This window comes from Sus scrofa, chromosome 2, assembly GCF_000003025.6.
Source record: "Sus scrofa isolate TJ Tabasco breed Duroc chromosome 2, Sscrofa11.1, whole genome shotgun sequence".
Classification (NCBI taxonomy): Eukaryota; Metazoa; Chordata; class Mammalia; order Artiodactyla; family Suidae; genus Sus; species Sus scrofa.
Genome location: NC_010444.4, coordinates 88,239,391 through 88,255,370, shown reverse-complemented (window position 1 = coordinate 88,255,370; position 15,980 = coordinate 88,239,391). Strand labels below are relative to the sequence as shown.

The following is a 15,980-nucleotide window of genomic DNA, read 5'->3' as shown; positions in this document are numbered from 1 at the left end:
CACCCCGGTGACGTGAACGGCGGGTGACGTGTGTGCGGCGAGGAGCGCGCTGACGTTGCTATTTAAAGGTCCTCCTGCGGGGAGGATGGAGACACAGCGCGAGCACCTGGTGTGGGGCACAGAGGCGGCTCTGGCGGCCGGGAGCGGGGCCAGGAGCCAGCAGAGGAGCAGAGAGCACAGCCCGCCCGCCGCTGGCCACTAGGGGAGGGGGGGGAAGGAAAAAAGGACGGACAGCCGAATCTGCCGGCCGGCCTAGCTCCCCACGAGGGCCGGCTCGGCCCCTGACCACCAGCCTCCCCACCGCCCTCGCGGCTGCCGCCTCCTCCAGCTTGCTGGCCGCAGGGCCCCGCCGGGCCTTTGGGACCCGTCAGCACCCCAACCCCCGGCTCCCGGTCGCGTCGGGGCGGCTGCAACTGCCTCGCGCCCCCTCCCGCGAGCAGGGGGAGGGACCGCACAGCTCCTCGTTCTCCCCGCCCCCCTCCCCCGCCCCCAGCAGCCCGCTCTACCGCCGCGCTCGCTTCTCGCTGGCTGCACTGACCTGGGAAGCGGTGTCCTCCGCTCTGCGAGCGGCGGGCGGAGGCACAGGCAGCGGCGGGCTTCGGGCCGCCCGGCCGGCGCTGCTCTGCCGAGCGGGAGCTGGAGGCCGGCGGAGCGGGGCGGTGATGGAAGTGTGAGGAGGCGGCGGCGGGGCCCGGGGACTGTGAGGCGGCGTGTGGCGGCGACGCGGAGCGGGAGAGGCGAGGAGCAGGGGTGGGGGCGCTGGAGCAGCGGCTCTTCCGCGGCTGCGAGCCCCGTTCCCCTGCGCCCGACGCAGGATTAGCTGCCCGCCTCGAGTCGGGCGGGCGCCCGTCGACCCTTCAGCCCTGTCCTCCGCCTCTGCTCAGCTCGCCCCGGAGCTGGGCGCCGGTGCTGGGGGCAGCGTGGGGCTTGGCTTTCTGATTCATTCATTCTTTGCCGCTGGGAGCCTCAGACCTGCGGTGCTCCGAAGAGAGGAGGGAAGAAGGGCAGCCGCGAATGAAGGGCCGGGCGCGAGCCGGGCTTCATTGTGCTCGGCGGCGGGGGGCGGGCAGGGGCTGAGGGAAGTGGGATCGGGCCCCCTCCCCCCTGTTCCCCGGCGTGCGCTGCGCCCCCAGCCTGCTGCCAGCCTGGAAATGGCTCCGTGTGTTCTCCTCGGGAGAATGGATCGATCCTGCCCAGCCTTCTCTTCCTCCTCCCCGCCTCCTCTCTGCTCCCGGTCTTAGGAGGGGGAAAAAAAAATTAAAAGACAGATTCCAATGTGGACTGCCATGCACGTCGCGAGTTGCCAGGTTCGCACTTCGAGGAGATTTTTCTATATAGCTTTTTCTAATGTGAGCGCAGGGAAGCAGTGACATTACTGCTTTTAGGATTTTTATTTTCTCTTAGGGATCTCTCCAGTGCACGTCGCATTGGGTTGCACGCTCCACCCCCAGGGACCCGGTGTGGTGGAGAAATTTGAACCCGCAGCCTTAGTAGCATCGAAAAGGCCGAGTTACCTGGCTCTCCCTGAGTGTGGAGGAGGACAGGAACGAAATGACCACCGAACTCATTTTTCACAGGACTCGGTGAAGCTGGATTCTGCGTTTTCCGACACGTAGACTCATTTTGTGGAATAGAGTTGACCGCTGTCTCCTCCGCGCAGCATTTTAATTCTAACAAGCAAATGCCACCTCTGTTTGAACGTTTTGGTATTTCCCAGAAAGAAATCATTTTATCTAAGGGAACTAACTGAATTTACAGCATCACTGAAATACCTCCAGAAAAGGATCTCGGGGGGTGGACAAGCTACTGCGAAATAGCAGACGGAGAAATTCCTTTGGAAGTTATTACGTAGTATAAGAGCAGAAACTTCAGAGCAAGTTTTCATTGGGCAAAATGGGGTAAGAATTTTTGTGTTTAACACCACTTCGAGTCTGTTTATGTATTTGTGTGATAGAGCGGTGGTGGTGGATTGTCTGTGTTTTATGTTATCAAGCAAATTTGCCACCTTGCTAAGCTAGTGTTAACCTTTTAACAAGTTATTTTTGTGGAGTGACACCGGAGGCCATAATTAAGGAACGCACGTCTGTTACTTGTCACCAGAATATAGTTTTATTAGTGATATTTAAGAAGACAACACTTCCTGTCCTTTCTTGGTTAAAGTGCCGCAGCAGTTTGTGATCAAAGTAATGTTGTCATAGGTTTTGTTGCCGATTTCTTTCAAAGAGAAGTACTGCATTCTCTCGGTGCCTTTAGAATAATCAGGTGCACAAAGGAACAATTGTAAAGTATTGAGCGGTTGGATTTCAGTCCTTGAAAATGATCCAGTGTAAATTGTTGCCCTCACTGTGCCCTCTGTTTTGCCCTTGAATAGCCATAGCTAAAATCAATAGAATTGACTTATTGGGGCATTAAAACGAAAATCTGAAAGTCTTACTGACAAGGGCTCCCCAGTGCCCTGTGCTTAGTTGGAGATCAGAGCCTAAATAAGAAAAGCTTTTTGTTGAAAGAACTTGTTCACTTTTCGGTTTTGGTTTTTTTGTTTGTTTGTTTTTTTGTTTTTGCTTTTGTGATCATGTCATCAGTTTGTGTTAACAGTGTCAGATCTACACCTTTCAGATCCCAAGTCAAGCAGAAGTGCATTTTCCAACTTTTTATTAACTCTTCATACAGTAACTCAATAAAATGAGTGACTCCTCCTAATTTAAGCCAGACAGCTATTATGTATTGATGGAATAATGATCTGGTCGTTTCATTGACAGATTGTCAATGCTTTGTGTCAAAAAAGAACTTCCAGAATTCCCCCCCACCCTTTTTGGTGGTTGAATAAATGCATCTAAGATGTAGTTAGGAGACAGAGATTGAAAGGATAGACACTGAGATATTTATTGTGACAGTTGAGGGGTATGCATACCTAAACTTTCATTCTTGAAACGTTTGGAGGAAAGTTCTTCATAGTACTGCCCTTTTTGTTGGAGTTAGAATTTGAAGTTTATTAACTTGAACAAGTTTGAAAATGTAGAACATATGTTGTAGGAATCCTTCATCAGGAATTGAAGAGAAAGAGGGATACTTGTTTGTAAAACTTAAGTGACAAAGTGATGAAAATATATGTAACTTTCATGATTTGGGGTACTGCGAAGAGCAATTAAAATACTTCATTCTATTTCGAGTGCTGCTATTAGTAGCCTGGTGATCTGAGGCGAATGGCTTGACCTCTGTGGACTCTGTTCTTTTTATCTGTAAAATGAAGGTCTTAGGCCAGTTAACAAAAAAAATTTTTTCCCAATCCTTTAAAAAGTGAATTATTTCTTTTTCTCCTTCTATTTTCATGATTACTGGTTGGTTTCTTGCAGTAAATCTCTCAGATGGCAAGATTGTTTTCACTAAGCAGTTTTTAAGCACGTAAGCTGGAAAATAATGGCATATGAAAAATGTTTTGGATGGACCGTACCAATTTTAGTAAGAGAAATTACTGAAAAATACTTCTGTTCAAAACCTTTGAAATATGGCTTCCCTTGAGAGTCTGCAGCTCTTCTGTTTAAAACGTGTCAGAGGAGAAAAATAAAAGTGGCAGTTTTTCATGTTGAAGGCTGCGTTCCCTCTAGGCTGCGGAGTGGTAGCACATGAAAGAAAATTGGTTTTCCACAACCTTTAAGCTGCATGAATGTCCATCCTTTTACCAAGGACAACTTGGGATGAACTTAGTACCAATGAGACTGGTCTTTAAAACATGAAAATAAGCCCCCACACATAGCACACATTTTAGATACTTCAGTGTAATTAAATGTATTTATAAACTCATTTATTTGTCCTTAACAAAATCTTAAAGGTGGACCTGAGAGGAAGAGGAGTGAATGTTTACGGCGCAATTTTTCTGCAAGTCTGTATTTGCCAAGGAGTGAATGTTTATGGCATAATTTTTCTGCAAGTCTGTATTTGGGGCTACAACTCTTATTGATAGTGACTTGTTTCATCTGAGTTGTCAAGAGAGAGTGGAGAGGTGGAAGCAGAAGAGAGAGGCATGCAGAGAAGGCATTTGTGGACGTTTCCACACTTGGTAGGTGTTCCTACCTGATAAGTGTTTGTGGAATAAGTGGAGCCTCCTGCACCTGCTTAAAACAAAAGGAAACAGCTTTAAATGGCCTTTCAAGTTTTATCCAGGTGATCCTAAGTTACCTTACTCTTTTTAAGTATCTGAAATTTAATAGTGTGGGTGAAGCTTCACATTTTATGAATATATTTTTGACTAAGGCTAGGTTATAATAAGAATGTATCTTTGCCTTAATTTTGGATATAATTGCAAATCTAGGGACAACACTGAAGTGAAAGAAATGATTTTTAAAGAAAATGAGCGATCAGTTTAGGCAGAAAACAAACTGAAGGCTCCTATAATAGTAGTTTATGAACTGTGGTGGAAATGGAAAAGAACAGCTGAAACTGACAGTTGGCAGAGTCTGTCAAACTATCTTGGTTGCTGCCTGAACTGTTTTTAATTACAGTGAAGGCAGTTGAAGTATTGGTTTGTGAAGTAGGTATATTAGACCCCCTAAAAATGAGCGCATTCTTGTATGTAAGGGAAAGTCTAGGAAAAGCTTCCAAGTGCCAACGAGGAGCCCCTGGTCTGTATGTCCCCAGCCCTCCAAGTGGGACCTCCTAATGAGAGCAGTGAGTCAGGAGGTATTTCAGAAGGATTAGAACAGGCAGCAGAAGTCTTTAAGGTCTTTCCTGTTACCGTTTGTTTTGTTTGGCTCACATCGGCAACTTAGTGCCCTCAACCAGGGGACTGTGCCCTCCCGCCTCCCGTTGCGAGTTAGTTAGTTTAAAAACGTGATTTTCCCTGTTAAGGAGGTCGATAAAGCTGTTTCTGATTTATCTCACCTGCCCATGGGCACGTCTGGAATGTCTCTTCTCCGCCTTCCCCTAGATACTTCCTGAAGCATGGAAGTAGGATGCTGCCGCATTGCAAATTGCAGCCTGCACTGTGTCCCTTTGCTGGGAGAGGAAGCTGACACCTCTTTCTGCCTCAGGCCGCTGGGTGCTGTTCTTTGGGGACTTGAGCTAAAACATGGAAATCTTGATCCAGCACTGCAATCTGAATGGGCTTTGTTGCAAAGGCAACCACCTGGTCATTCCCACCATCACAGAAGTTAATGGGAAGCTTAATTCTGCATTGGTTCATTTTACCAGTTTTGACCCCCATACCATGTAGCATGTGATAGGGAGACTGGTAAAATGTGTTCCTTCCCTAGGCAGCTTATAGTTTAGAAGTTGGGAAGACAGTCAAGCCTAAAATTAAAAACTACAGTGGAATGTTTGAGGGACTGATGTAGGCATCTTGGAGATACAAAGTAAAAGTGTGTGTGTGTGTGTGTGTGTGTGTGTGTGTGTGTGTGTGTGTGTGCGCGCGGGCGCGCGCGCGCGCGCACGGGCGCATGTGGCATTAGCTGCTGCGGGGAAGGATAAAAAAGCTTTTGTCAAAGAGGTAATGGCTATTAAATAATGAAAGATAGGTACAGGTGGGCCTCGTAGCAAATAAGAGAGCGTTCAAGGCAGAGGGAACAGTGTGATTGACAGCACTAAGACAGGAACTGCTTGAGTTTGGCATGAGGAAATTGGCTATATGGGGTGCTGCTGGAGGTAGGCTTAGATCCTTAGGCAGGGACCAGATTAGAGGATCTTGTAGACCAAACAGAAGCTGGTGTAGTTCAAGCTTTTGGGGGGCAGTGACCCATTATAGCAAAAATGTGTGTATCTTACTATAATGGGTCACTGCCCCCCAAAAGCTTGAACTACACCAGCTTCTAGTGCAACCTAGTGTGTGCAGCCAACCTAGTGCGCACATGTATAAGTGATAAAAATGTCACAAAACAATACTCCTTGTGTGGTGTACACAGATATTTTATATTCTTTTACTTCTAAGAAGGAGAGATGGTTGGGGTCTGATACACTGATTTAACAACCCAGTGATAGCAGCTGGTAATTTGAAAAACCCTGCTCTTAGCTATGGGAACCACTGAAGGGTTTTAAGGAAAATAGTTACAGGAAGAGTCAGAGAAGTAGGGTGAGAAAAGTTTTAAATATTTTAATTTTGGTTTTATATGTTGCATCCTGTGGAAACACCAAGCCAGAACAATGAGCCGTGGTGCGGTAGGGGAAGTGGATAGCTGGGCAGGCCCTGGAAAATTCCAGGGGTGATGAAGAGGAGGGACGGTGTTGAGGTGTGTGTGGTGTTTCAGACTGAATGGGAGTGGGGCTTTTTTTAGGATGAGGGCATTTTCTGGGTGGAGGTAAAAACATAGGAAGTAACATGGTGTGTTCCCAGCAGAGTCATTCACTCAGATGGGTCATGAAATAGTGAATTTGGGAGTTTAAAAAGGGCTTTCCAGCTGGCATACAAACTGTATGGAAAGAATGAGTTGAGAACACCTTTGAAATTCCCCCAAGAAATAATGAAAGGATACTTGGAGATGCTAGTAAGATTTACCTATATGCTGAAAAGGTATTTCACTTGTTATACCTTTATATATATTATTATAATTCAAATAGAATTATAATTTTGTATCTATCGATGTATATTAGGATATCAACTATAAGAAGAGTAGAAGAGTTTGTGTATTTTGAGAATGGATTTCCCCCACAGTTTAATTGAAATATAACTTACAGGTAACATTGTATTAGTTTAAGATGTACAGTGTAATGATTCGACACATGGGGTGTCTGTGTGTGTGTGAGTGTGTGTATTGTGAAATGATCACCACAATAAGCCTAGCTAATATCTAGCTCCTCACATTGTTAGAAGTTTTTTCCTTGCAGTGAGAACGTTCATGAGAATATGTTTATTTTTGAATATGTTAATGGAGTAATTGAGCCCACCTACAACTTGTTGAAATTTGAAATAACTTATTTTTTGTTTGGGTTTTTTTTCAAGATAACATTATGCATGAAAGGTCACTCTTTCAAAGAGTACTCCCCCCGCCCAATCTGTAACCTGTTGTTCCATGTAGTGAGGACTTTTAATGGGTTCCTTTTTGCTCTTTTGTCCTTTTACTCTTGCGACTCCATCCCCTTTTCCCTTGTCCTAGTGACTTGGCAGGATAACAGCACAGGACTGTCAGGGCTCCAAGGCATTTACTCAGTTCAAGGCAACGGAAAAAAATTTCAGCCTATGCCCATCCCTAAACCTGCCCTCTCCCTAACTTCTGCAATTTCCCTGCTACTTCCCAGCTTCTGTTTGTTTCGGTGCTGGGATTGGTGATGCTCATCTGAGCACCCTGCCCCCTAAAAAAAATATGAAGGAGGAAGAGATTTTCGTCTCCAAGTTTCGCAGTGCTGGGCTGGTTAGGACATCTACTCTGAGCTGACAGGTAACATGATCTCTATATGGGGTAGCAAGTTGTGTGTGTTATCAGGACAAGATGTAGGAATATTATTACTTAAATTTATAAATACACATTAAATTTATAAATAAGAAACTAGATCCTAGAGTTTTAAAAATGAAAATAAAATCTTTTTTGAAGAGTTACACTTTCAGCAGGGTATGAATTGAATGAAAGGAGGAGAATCGAATTATACTTGATTATTTGTGCAAAGTTCTTAGTAAGACTGTATGAACTAGTCAAGGTTGGTTAGTTACTTTAAGTATCTATGTAAATTGACTTTTAGGAGGAGCAAATGTTCGAGCTGGGGCTATTTGGGAGACGGACTGTATGTGGTATATGATGTTTTTGACTTTGGCCTGAGGTTTTTATAAGAACAAAACAGTGATTATAGGTAGCATGTTAGGATGTAATTAGGTAATTCTTAAAAACAATGAACAATAAGGACCAATTATATAGCACAGAGAACTATATTCAATATCTTCTAGTGGAAAAAATCTGAAAAAATTATATGTTCTTTCGATTATAATGTGTACAGTTGAATCACTTTGCTGTAAACCTGAAACATAACAGTGTAATCAACTATACTTAAATTAAAAAAAAAGAATCATAAACACTACACATATAAAAAAAGATTTTCATTGATTGCATTATGTAGACCCTAATCCTTTTAAAAACATTTATTGATTCATTTTTTTCTTTCATTTGTAATTTTCTTGACTCTAGAATTATTAAACATTCACAACATACTTGTAGACCTGTCATGAGCAAATAAGCATACACACAAAAATACCCTTTTCAAAGTATAAATATATGAAAGGTACCTTTAGGGGAACTTCTTAATTTTGGTTCTGTACACTAATTTATTAATTTAATAATTTTGAGGTGAAGTCACAATGTAAATCTGACTGCGGTGACTTTTCTCCTTGGGGATTAGAGAGTCATGAAAGTTGATTTAGAATAATTACCAGACATGTTAGTCATGGCAGTTAAGAGACTGACAAAAGTATCATTATACATGGTTTGTAAACTCAGTTTAAAGTGATTAAATCTCTCAAAGGAAAAGGTGGTTAAATCTCAAAAGGTCTAATCTCCCTTTTACCATGTGTTTGGGTTTTTTTCCCCAGGCCTTTGGTGTCCAGTTGATATATTTATCTTTACTTACTTGATTTTTGTTGTTGTTGTTTTGTTGTTTAGGATTAATCCAACTCATGAGATGAAAGAGTAGGGAAAATGAGTTCCATGTATGAAATATTTCCTGATAGAATTTTTAAGTGACTGAATAGAAGATATTTTAAATAGCTTTATTTCTCAGTTAGTTAGAATCTGTTTAGTTGAGTGAAATGTACAGCTTCTTGTTTGTGTTGCATGTTTGTAGTGACCTGCGGGGCACAGAGTAAAGTGACCTGTATTTTGCAAGATTCATGAAAAAAAACGAGATTTTTCCTAGAGATCAAAAAAACTCTGTTGAAGTTTGGAAAGTTGAGTGCCTTTTGAAACAATATAAGGTTTCAGGCTCAGGAGGTGTTTTCATTTCAAAAGCATTGCTGTGTGATAAGCAGTATTTCTATACATTTTAGCCCATCTACAAAAACCGAGGTGAAATTTTCAAACCTTACCGAGCATTGCAAGAGTAGGTAAAACCCTTGAAAGGCTAATCACTCATGGTCTTCCACATGTGAATAAAATCGTTAGTGTCTTACTTTTAGGCACAAACAAATCTGAATTTTTCACAACATACCTCTCTGTATACTATAAAATTAAGACGTCCATCATCACTCTTTTTTTTTTTTTTTTTTTTTTTTTCTTTTTAGGGCTGGCTGCACCCACAGCATATGGAAATTCCCAACGAGGAGTCGAATCTGAAGCTGCAGCTGCCAGCGTACACCACAGCCACAGCAACCCAGGGTCCGAGCCACATCTTTGACCTACACCAGAGCTCACGGCAAAGCCGGATCCTTAAACCCACTGAGCAAGGCCAGGGATCAACAGCATCCTCATGGATTCTAGTCAGGTTTGTAATCCAGAACGGGAACTCCCAGTATCACTCTTAAAAGAGATTTATTGGTGAACTTGTGCTCTTAATTGTAGCTTGATTTTCCTTTTTTCATCTGTCAAAAGTCTAATAACACATTGGTCATTTCTATGCTCCCTAATAAAATACCTGATAAAAAAGATGAAATTGACAACTATCAATGCTGCTTGTTATAGGCAACATTTTTTTAGGGGAGAGGTTGAAATTAATCACGTCTTTGTTATCTTTTGGGGGGGCTTGTCATGACCCTCCACTTGTATTTTATTTATTTCTCATTTTGTTTTTAAAAATTTTCAAAAATCTCACTTCTTTGGTAAGTACAATTGAGTAGAACTTTTATGGGGCAAAATTAAATTACTTTTTAGTGACCTTACAAAGGAAAAAACCAAACTATTCTTTCTCATGAGGTTTTTTTCCCTATGATTAATTGTTAACCCATTATGACTCTTGCATAGCTAAAAGAATTCTAAATATGTAAAACTAACATTTGACTTAGTTAAGATCTGAGTTTCATTAATACGTAACTATTTTATCTAAGGTAGGCTACTAGATGAAAGCAAAAAGTCACTGTTTTCTTTTTTATATCAGAAAATAAAATTATTTATAAAATCCAAAAAATTAGCAGTCTAATCAATACTCTGTCTTCAAAGTACAGTTTACCTTTGCATTTTCTCTAGCTTTCGAAAATTCACTTTAAACCCTTAACACTTAATATTTGCTTCAAAAAATAGTTCTGCTTTATGAACATTTTCTTTTAATGTTCTCCCATAAAACATGAAGCATTTCTATGTTATCTTTGAAAAGAGTTGGCACCAGTTCCTTAAGGCAGAGCTGTTTTAAGAATTGAGGGCTTTTTGTAAAATTACCAAGTTAAGAGTTAGGAATTAAACACAAACAGAAAACCATGCTAAAGGATCACAGATACCAAAGCAGCTTTCATTCCTTTATAAGGTCACTTTAGGTTATGTTTATTTATTATGTCGTGTCTGTTGGCACAACTGGATCCAGGAGTTCACATGCCTGAGTCCAGAGGGCTGTAGCAGAGTGTCCTTGACCCCACCCCACCCATAGAAGGGCTCGCTCCTAATTGGTCCCTGTCAGCGGGCAGTGATAGGAGTGTAGGGAGAGCCCCAACCCCGGTCTGTGTCTCTCTGGATACCATACATTGATTCCTTAAACACTGAGTTCTTAGTGGAGCACACATATACAGTGTAAATTGAAAGGATCTGGGGAATTAGATCCCATTTTGAGTGTACAGAAAAATCCTGATTCCTAGCAATTTGGTATTAGCTGGATGCTCCAATTATTTTTCTGATCATTTTTCTCAATAAATTGTTGGATCCTTTCACCTTTATCTTTAAGCATGCCTCGATCCTCCTTAAGTAGTGTTGCCTGCCTTCTGTTTCCTTTCCGAAGTTTAAGGTTGTTCTGAATAAGGCTTTTTTTTGCGAGTTGGAATTTTCTGCCCTAGTTACTTTCAGTTTCCCCCATTAGGTTCTACATAATGGTCTCTAGGAAATTATCTTAAGTGGATTAGACTATCAAAGAGCTCAAAGTATTCATGTTGGAAAATTTCTGTCAGTGTTCCTTTGTGGAAGAGAAGTCTGTACATGACTGAATTTAGGTAGGACAATTATTTTGAACCAACTGTAATACTTGAGTGGGCTTAACCTATCCTTTTGCCTTTTTGTGCTTACTTTTTGCTTACTCTTTTGTAAAACTGTCGTTTTCTGCCCTACTCTGTAGTTATGAATCTCTATCATCTGGATTTTAGCGTTAAAATTCATGTGCTTTGCTTAATCACCCTGCCAGCTCCCAAGATGTTTACAGAATGAGGATTCCACCTACTCTTGTTTACTCAGTGTTACCAGGGATCTGTATACATTCGGCTGAATGGGAAGACTCCCAACTCACCCGGAAACTCATCTTTCAGGTTCTTTTGTGCTAAAATAAATAAATAAATAAATAGTTTTAGGTCTTGCAGGCTGCCTTTTTGCCTAGTCAACTGATAATATATAGAATTTTAGTTCCCTGTTTTCAGTGTTGCTTTCATTTAGTGTTTTATTGATGCTAAGTTGATATTTATTGCTATCCCTAAGTTAATGTAGGTGAAATAAGACATTAATGGCAATATTGCTGTTTAGTTTTACTTAGTAGCGTATTAGTATATTCAGAGTAGTTAGTATATGCTCTCTGGGTAAACTATAGGCTGTTCATCTGGTAGGAAGCTAGCCTGAAAAATGTTTTCAAAGATGGTGCAGTGGTCAGTTAGAAATGATTATGCAAAATTTTGTATTCTCACCTATATAAAGTGCATTCTATGTATGTGTACAAAGATTTGAAAGACATTCCTTAAAGTGTTACCTTGTTTATTTCTGGGAGGTATGATTGTGAAATTTTGTTTTTTGAGTATTTCTAAATCTGTAAGTTTCTCTGTGATTCATGTATTCACTTCTTTCTTGGGTTTTAAGGGTGAGGATATTAAAAGTGCTAATATCTACGATACAAAGTTATCAGGATCAGTCACTGTTCCTACGTATGGATAGATGCTTTTATGTTTGTATCAGTTTTAGCTTCTTTATCTAATACTTTTTTTTCTGTTTCAAAATTGGCTAAGGAAGTAATTACTCCAATGATAGCAAAAATGGTTTCTTCTATAAAGAGTAGTCTGGCTGTCAGTTACCAGAATGTTGGTAATGCACTTTTTATGGGTAAGGAGCCAGAGCCAATGAGGAAATGTTACTTAGAGGAGGTTATGCAGGGGCAGAGCTTGTGGACAGTCCTTCAGCCCCTTGGGGCTCTTGCCATTAGTTCAGCAGAACCAAAGTGGATGCTAACATCACAGACTCATTTAGACAGGGGTTTCTAATCCCTGATAGTTTAAAAAAGTTCTCATTTAGTGTAAGCTTAGTATCTTGAGAGTGAGTTTTCATTAATGTATCTTGTTTTCCTTTTCAGTGGTACTAAAAGAAACTGCATTCTAATTTTAGTGTGATCAAATCTCTGCTTAATGCATTGTACTTTGGTTTTGGGTTTTTTTGGCGATTCTTGGCTTTTTTTTTTGAGGTTTTATTATTATTATTATTATTTTTTTTTTTTTGGCAGTACCCTTGGCATGCAGAAGTTCCTGGGCCAAGGATGCAACCTGCGCCACAGCAGCAGCCTGAGCCATTGCAGTGACAAGGCTGGATCCTTCACCTGCTGTGCCACAGGGGAATTCCAGTGCATTATATTTTGAATACATTGAAGTCTTAGAAATGATTTGAAATGTTATTACATGTATTTGGTTGATTCTGAAGTTCCAGATTCCATCAGCCAAAGCCCTGTCAACTGCGTTTGTAGTTGTACACAGGAGCCTGAAGAATACATAAGGGTTTTCTTCTCTAAAGACCTCAGACCAGAAAGAGAAAGCTTCACAAGGTATCTTGAAATACTTTTCCTAGAGCTTAATGCTGGGCCAGGAGACCCACAGGTGTAAAGATCACTTGTGGCATATAATATAATTTCTTTATCATCGTGAGATAGCTGTAAGTTACTTGATTCCCTAGAGTTCAGGAGAGAAGGTTGGGCCGTATTGTGTCTAGATTTAAAATTGTTATCCTTTCTGAATTATTTTTCGTAGAGGTCCCAAACTCTTAATGCTATCATTGGCTGGGCAGAAAAATGTGCAGATGTATAAGGCAGAAGGCAGTAAGGATTGTGGGGACTGTTGGTAAGTGAAGAGAAGATGCCCTGCCCGAAGGCATTCCTATCCATTGTTCTAAAACCCTCCTGACACCTAATCCCTTCTTTATTTAGCCAACATTTCTTGAGCTCCTGCCATGGGCTAGTGATTGTGGCACTTCAATCTAGGTTGGATATGGTAGGTTTCACAGTGCTTTAACTCTTGACTCTAGAAGGAAGGCCAGAGCCTAGCAGGGCAGTGGCAGCAATTAACACTAGATGAGTTATTCTCAGTTTTGGACTTGCATCAGGATCACCTAGCAGTCTTGTTAAAAACACAGATGGCTGGGCTTCAACCTGAGCTTTGGATTCTGTAGGTCTGGGCGTGGGACCGATGAATTTGCTGTTCTGACAGATGCTGATGTTGTCAGTCCAAGGCCCTTACTTAGAGGGACATTGCATTTGAACAGTGAAGCTTAGACATGAGAAACTTTTGCCCATTCAGTGATTCAAAGAACCTCTCAGAATCCTTTCAGCCCTGAGGAGGATCCATATGGGGGGTCCTCATGTGAGCGTAGGTAGGAGGACTTTAGAGTTGGTATGGAAAGGTTTGACTGAACCTTCAAGGACAGTCTTTTTTCCAGTGTTCCAGTTGATTGCAAAAGAGACACCGATTCCTGGGCTAATGTTTTGATGTTGGACCCCTGAGAGGGTTCAGAGGGGGAACCAGATGCTTTAGATTTAGGACTTTGGAGCTGTTGCAGTTATAAGGCCACTAGCTCGGCTGACTTTTGCTTATGGCCTTGTAGTCTCTTCAGAGAGCGGAAAGGCAATTTAGATAGAGGATGAGTGGACTGAAGATGTGGGTGAAAGAGGCTAGAGGGGAGCAGTAGCAATCACATCATGTGATGAGAAAACAGTCATGAGTTCCTGCCTAGGCGTTTCATAGTATGACAGCCCTGCTCCCACCTGGAGTCTGTACATTTAGATAAGAACCTGCCTGAGCAAAGACTTCCCCACCACAACTTCCAACTTTGCTTTTCTCAGGACTCCTTTTAAAATGACCACTAGAGTTGAGCCCAAGAAAAGTTAGTGACTTCCATGCCAACTGCCTTTTAAGTCAAGTGTCCTTGGTACCCTGCTCTCCATCTCCTGCTTGCTCATGGCTTGGTAAAGAGACTTCCTTTGCCCTGGGTCATTGTGCCCCTGACCCCCTGTTTTTGGGATCTGTGAATAATAAATCTTGTTACTTTACAAAACAAAACTCCCCAAAACTTCATTTATTCCTGAAGCCTTTTTTTTTGTCTGCTTGCAAATTGCAAAAAAGTATAACTTTGAACTGAAGGGGAAAACCCTGATTGAACCTTGTGTCTACTTTTTATAAGCCAAAACGTGAAACCGATCTCTGTCTCTTTAAACCTGATTACTTGCAGCAGTATTTGCCATGATGCTCTTTTCTGCAGAGTTACTTCTGCTTTCTGGCATTTCTGAATGTATTATTTTTGAAACTACCTGACAGTGCTTTGACTCTTGAAATTTTATGATTTGGGAGGAAGTATGCTTTCCTTCTAAATTGTTTATCCTGCTTAGATATCCTTCATTTTGTCCACATGCTATAGTATTGGTCTTCTATTGCTGTCTGACAGATTACCACAATTTTAGTGGCTTTAAACAGCACTCAATTACGTTTACCTATTTCGCAAGTCAGGAATCCAGGCACCTTAACCAGGCCTTCTGCTCAGGGTCTCACAAGGCAGTAGTCAGGGTGGCAGCTAGACTAGAGTCTTATCTGCAGATGAGATTCTTCCTCAAAGCTCATGTGATCATTGGCTGAATTCATTTCCTTGTAGCTATAGAACTCAAAGGAGGCTGTGTCTTCAAGGCCAGCAGGAGGAACCCCTCTGTGGTGCTTTATCTTCTAAAGAACTCGCCTAAATAACTCAGGGCCACCCAGGATAACTTCCCTTTTGATTAATTGGAAGTTAGCTGATTAATTGGAAGTCACCTAATCATCTGTCTGCTGTACCATACCACCCTATTCAACTCTTCTACGCACTCAAGGTGAGAGTTTTATGCAGAAAATGTCCACCAGGGGGCAGTAATCTTGGGGCTATCTTAGAATCCTGCCTGCCACACCACATCAAATACCCATGGATATTTTGTTGGATATAGGGCTTAAAAATCACTATTAAATCTTTTTTTTTTTTAAAGAAAAAAATGTAATAGACATCCAAATACGTATGGATATTTTACACATGCTCAAATATCAGTCTGTCCATTCCTTTTTTTCTTTTTTTTTTTAACTTTTAAAACTCTGTAGCCTTCTGCACTTCTGCCGAAGTATGGACTGGTTACTCTTTAGGCATATTGTGTAGTTCTCAAACTTCGCTGTAAGTATTTTTTTTGGGGAGGGAGGCATGATATCTCATTTCCTGGTCACCGTGTTTTCTTTGTTGGTTTATCCCTTTGTTTTACTGAAGTTCTTTTTTCTGTAGTTACCTGAAAATGGCTGGGCAGGAGATAACTTTTTTTTAGACACGTGAAAGCTCCCTCCCCATCAAATGAGTCTAGATCTCTGGACAGGAAATAATTTTCTCTCATTGTTGTGAAGGCACTGATTGGTTGTCTTCTAACTTCCAGTGTTCCTCTTACGCCTGCTTATTTCTGATTCCTATTCCTTCATGTATTACTCTTCCCCTACTTTGGGGGGTTTTGCATTTTTTTCCCTCCACTGTTTAAAAATTTCACAGTAATGTGATGTGGGGCTTTTTGTTTGTTGTTAAGCACTCATTCTTTTGGTCAGTGCTGAACTGGTTCAATCTGTTGACTTCCCTAAGTTGGGGAGATTTTTCTTCTATTTAAATTTCTTGGGGTTCCCATCGTGGCTCAATGGAAACAAATCTGAC

At 41.6% G+C, this 15,980-nt stretch overlaps 1 protein-coding gene across 3 annotated transcripts in view; it reads left to right on the top strand.

Moving 5' to 3' along the window:
- The window catches only part of HOMER1 (homer scaffolding protein 1), a 137,180-nt gene continuing 122,727 nt past the window's right edge, over positions 1,528 to 15,980 (top strand). Inside the window, 1 exon segment of one of the 3 annotated variants that reach the window (NM_001243811.1) lies at positions 1,528 to 1,898. In NM_001243811.1, the coding sequence (NP_001230740.1) occupies positions 1,894 to 1,898 (5 nt within the window). In that variant the 5' untranslated portion in view covers positions 1,528 to 1,893. 3 annotated transcript variants of the gene reach the window in all.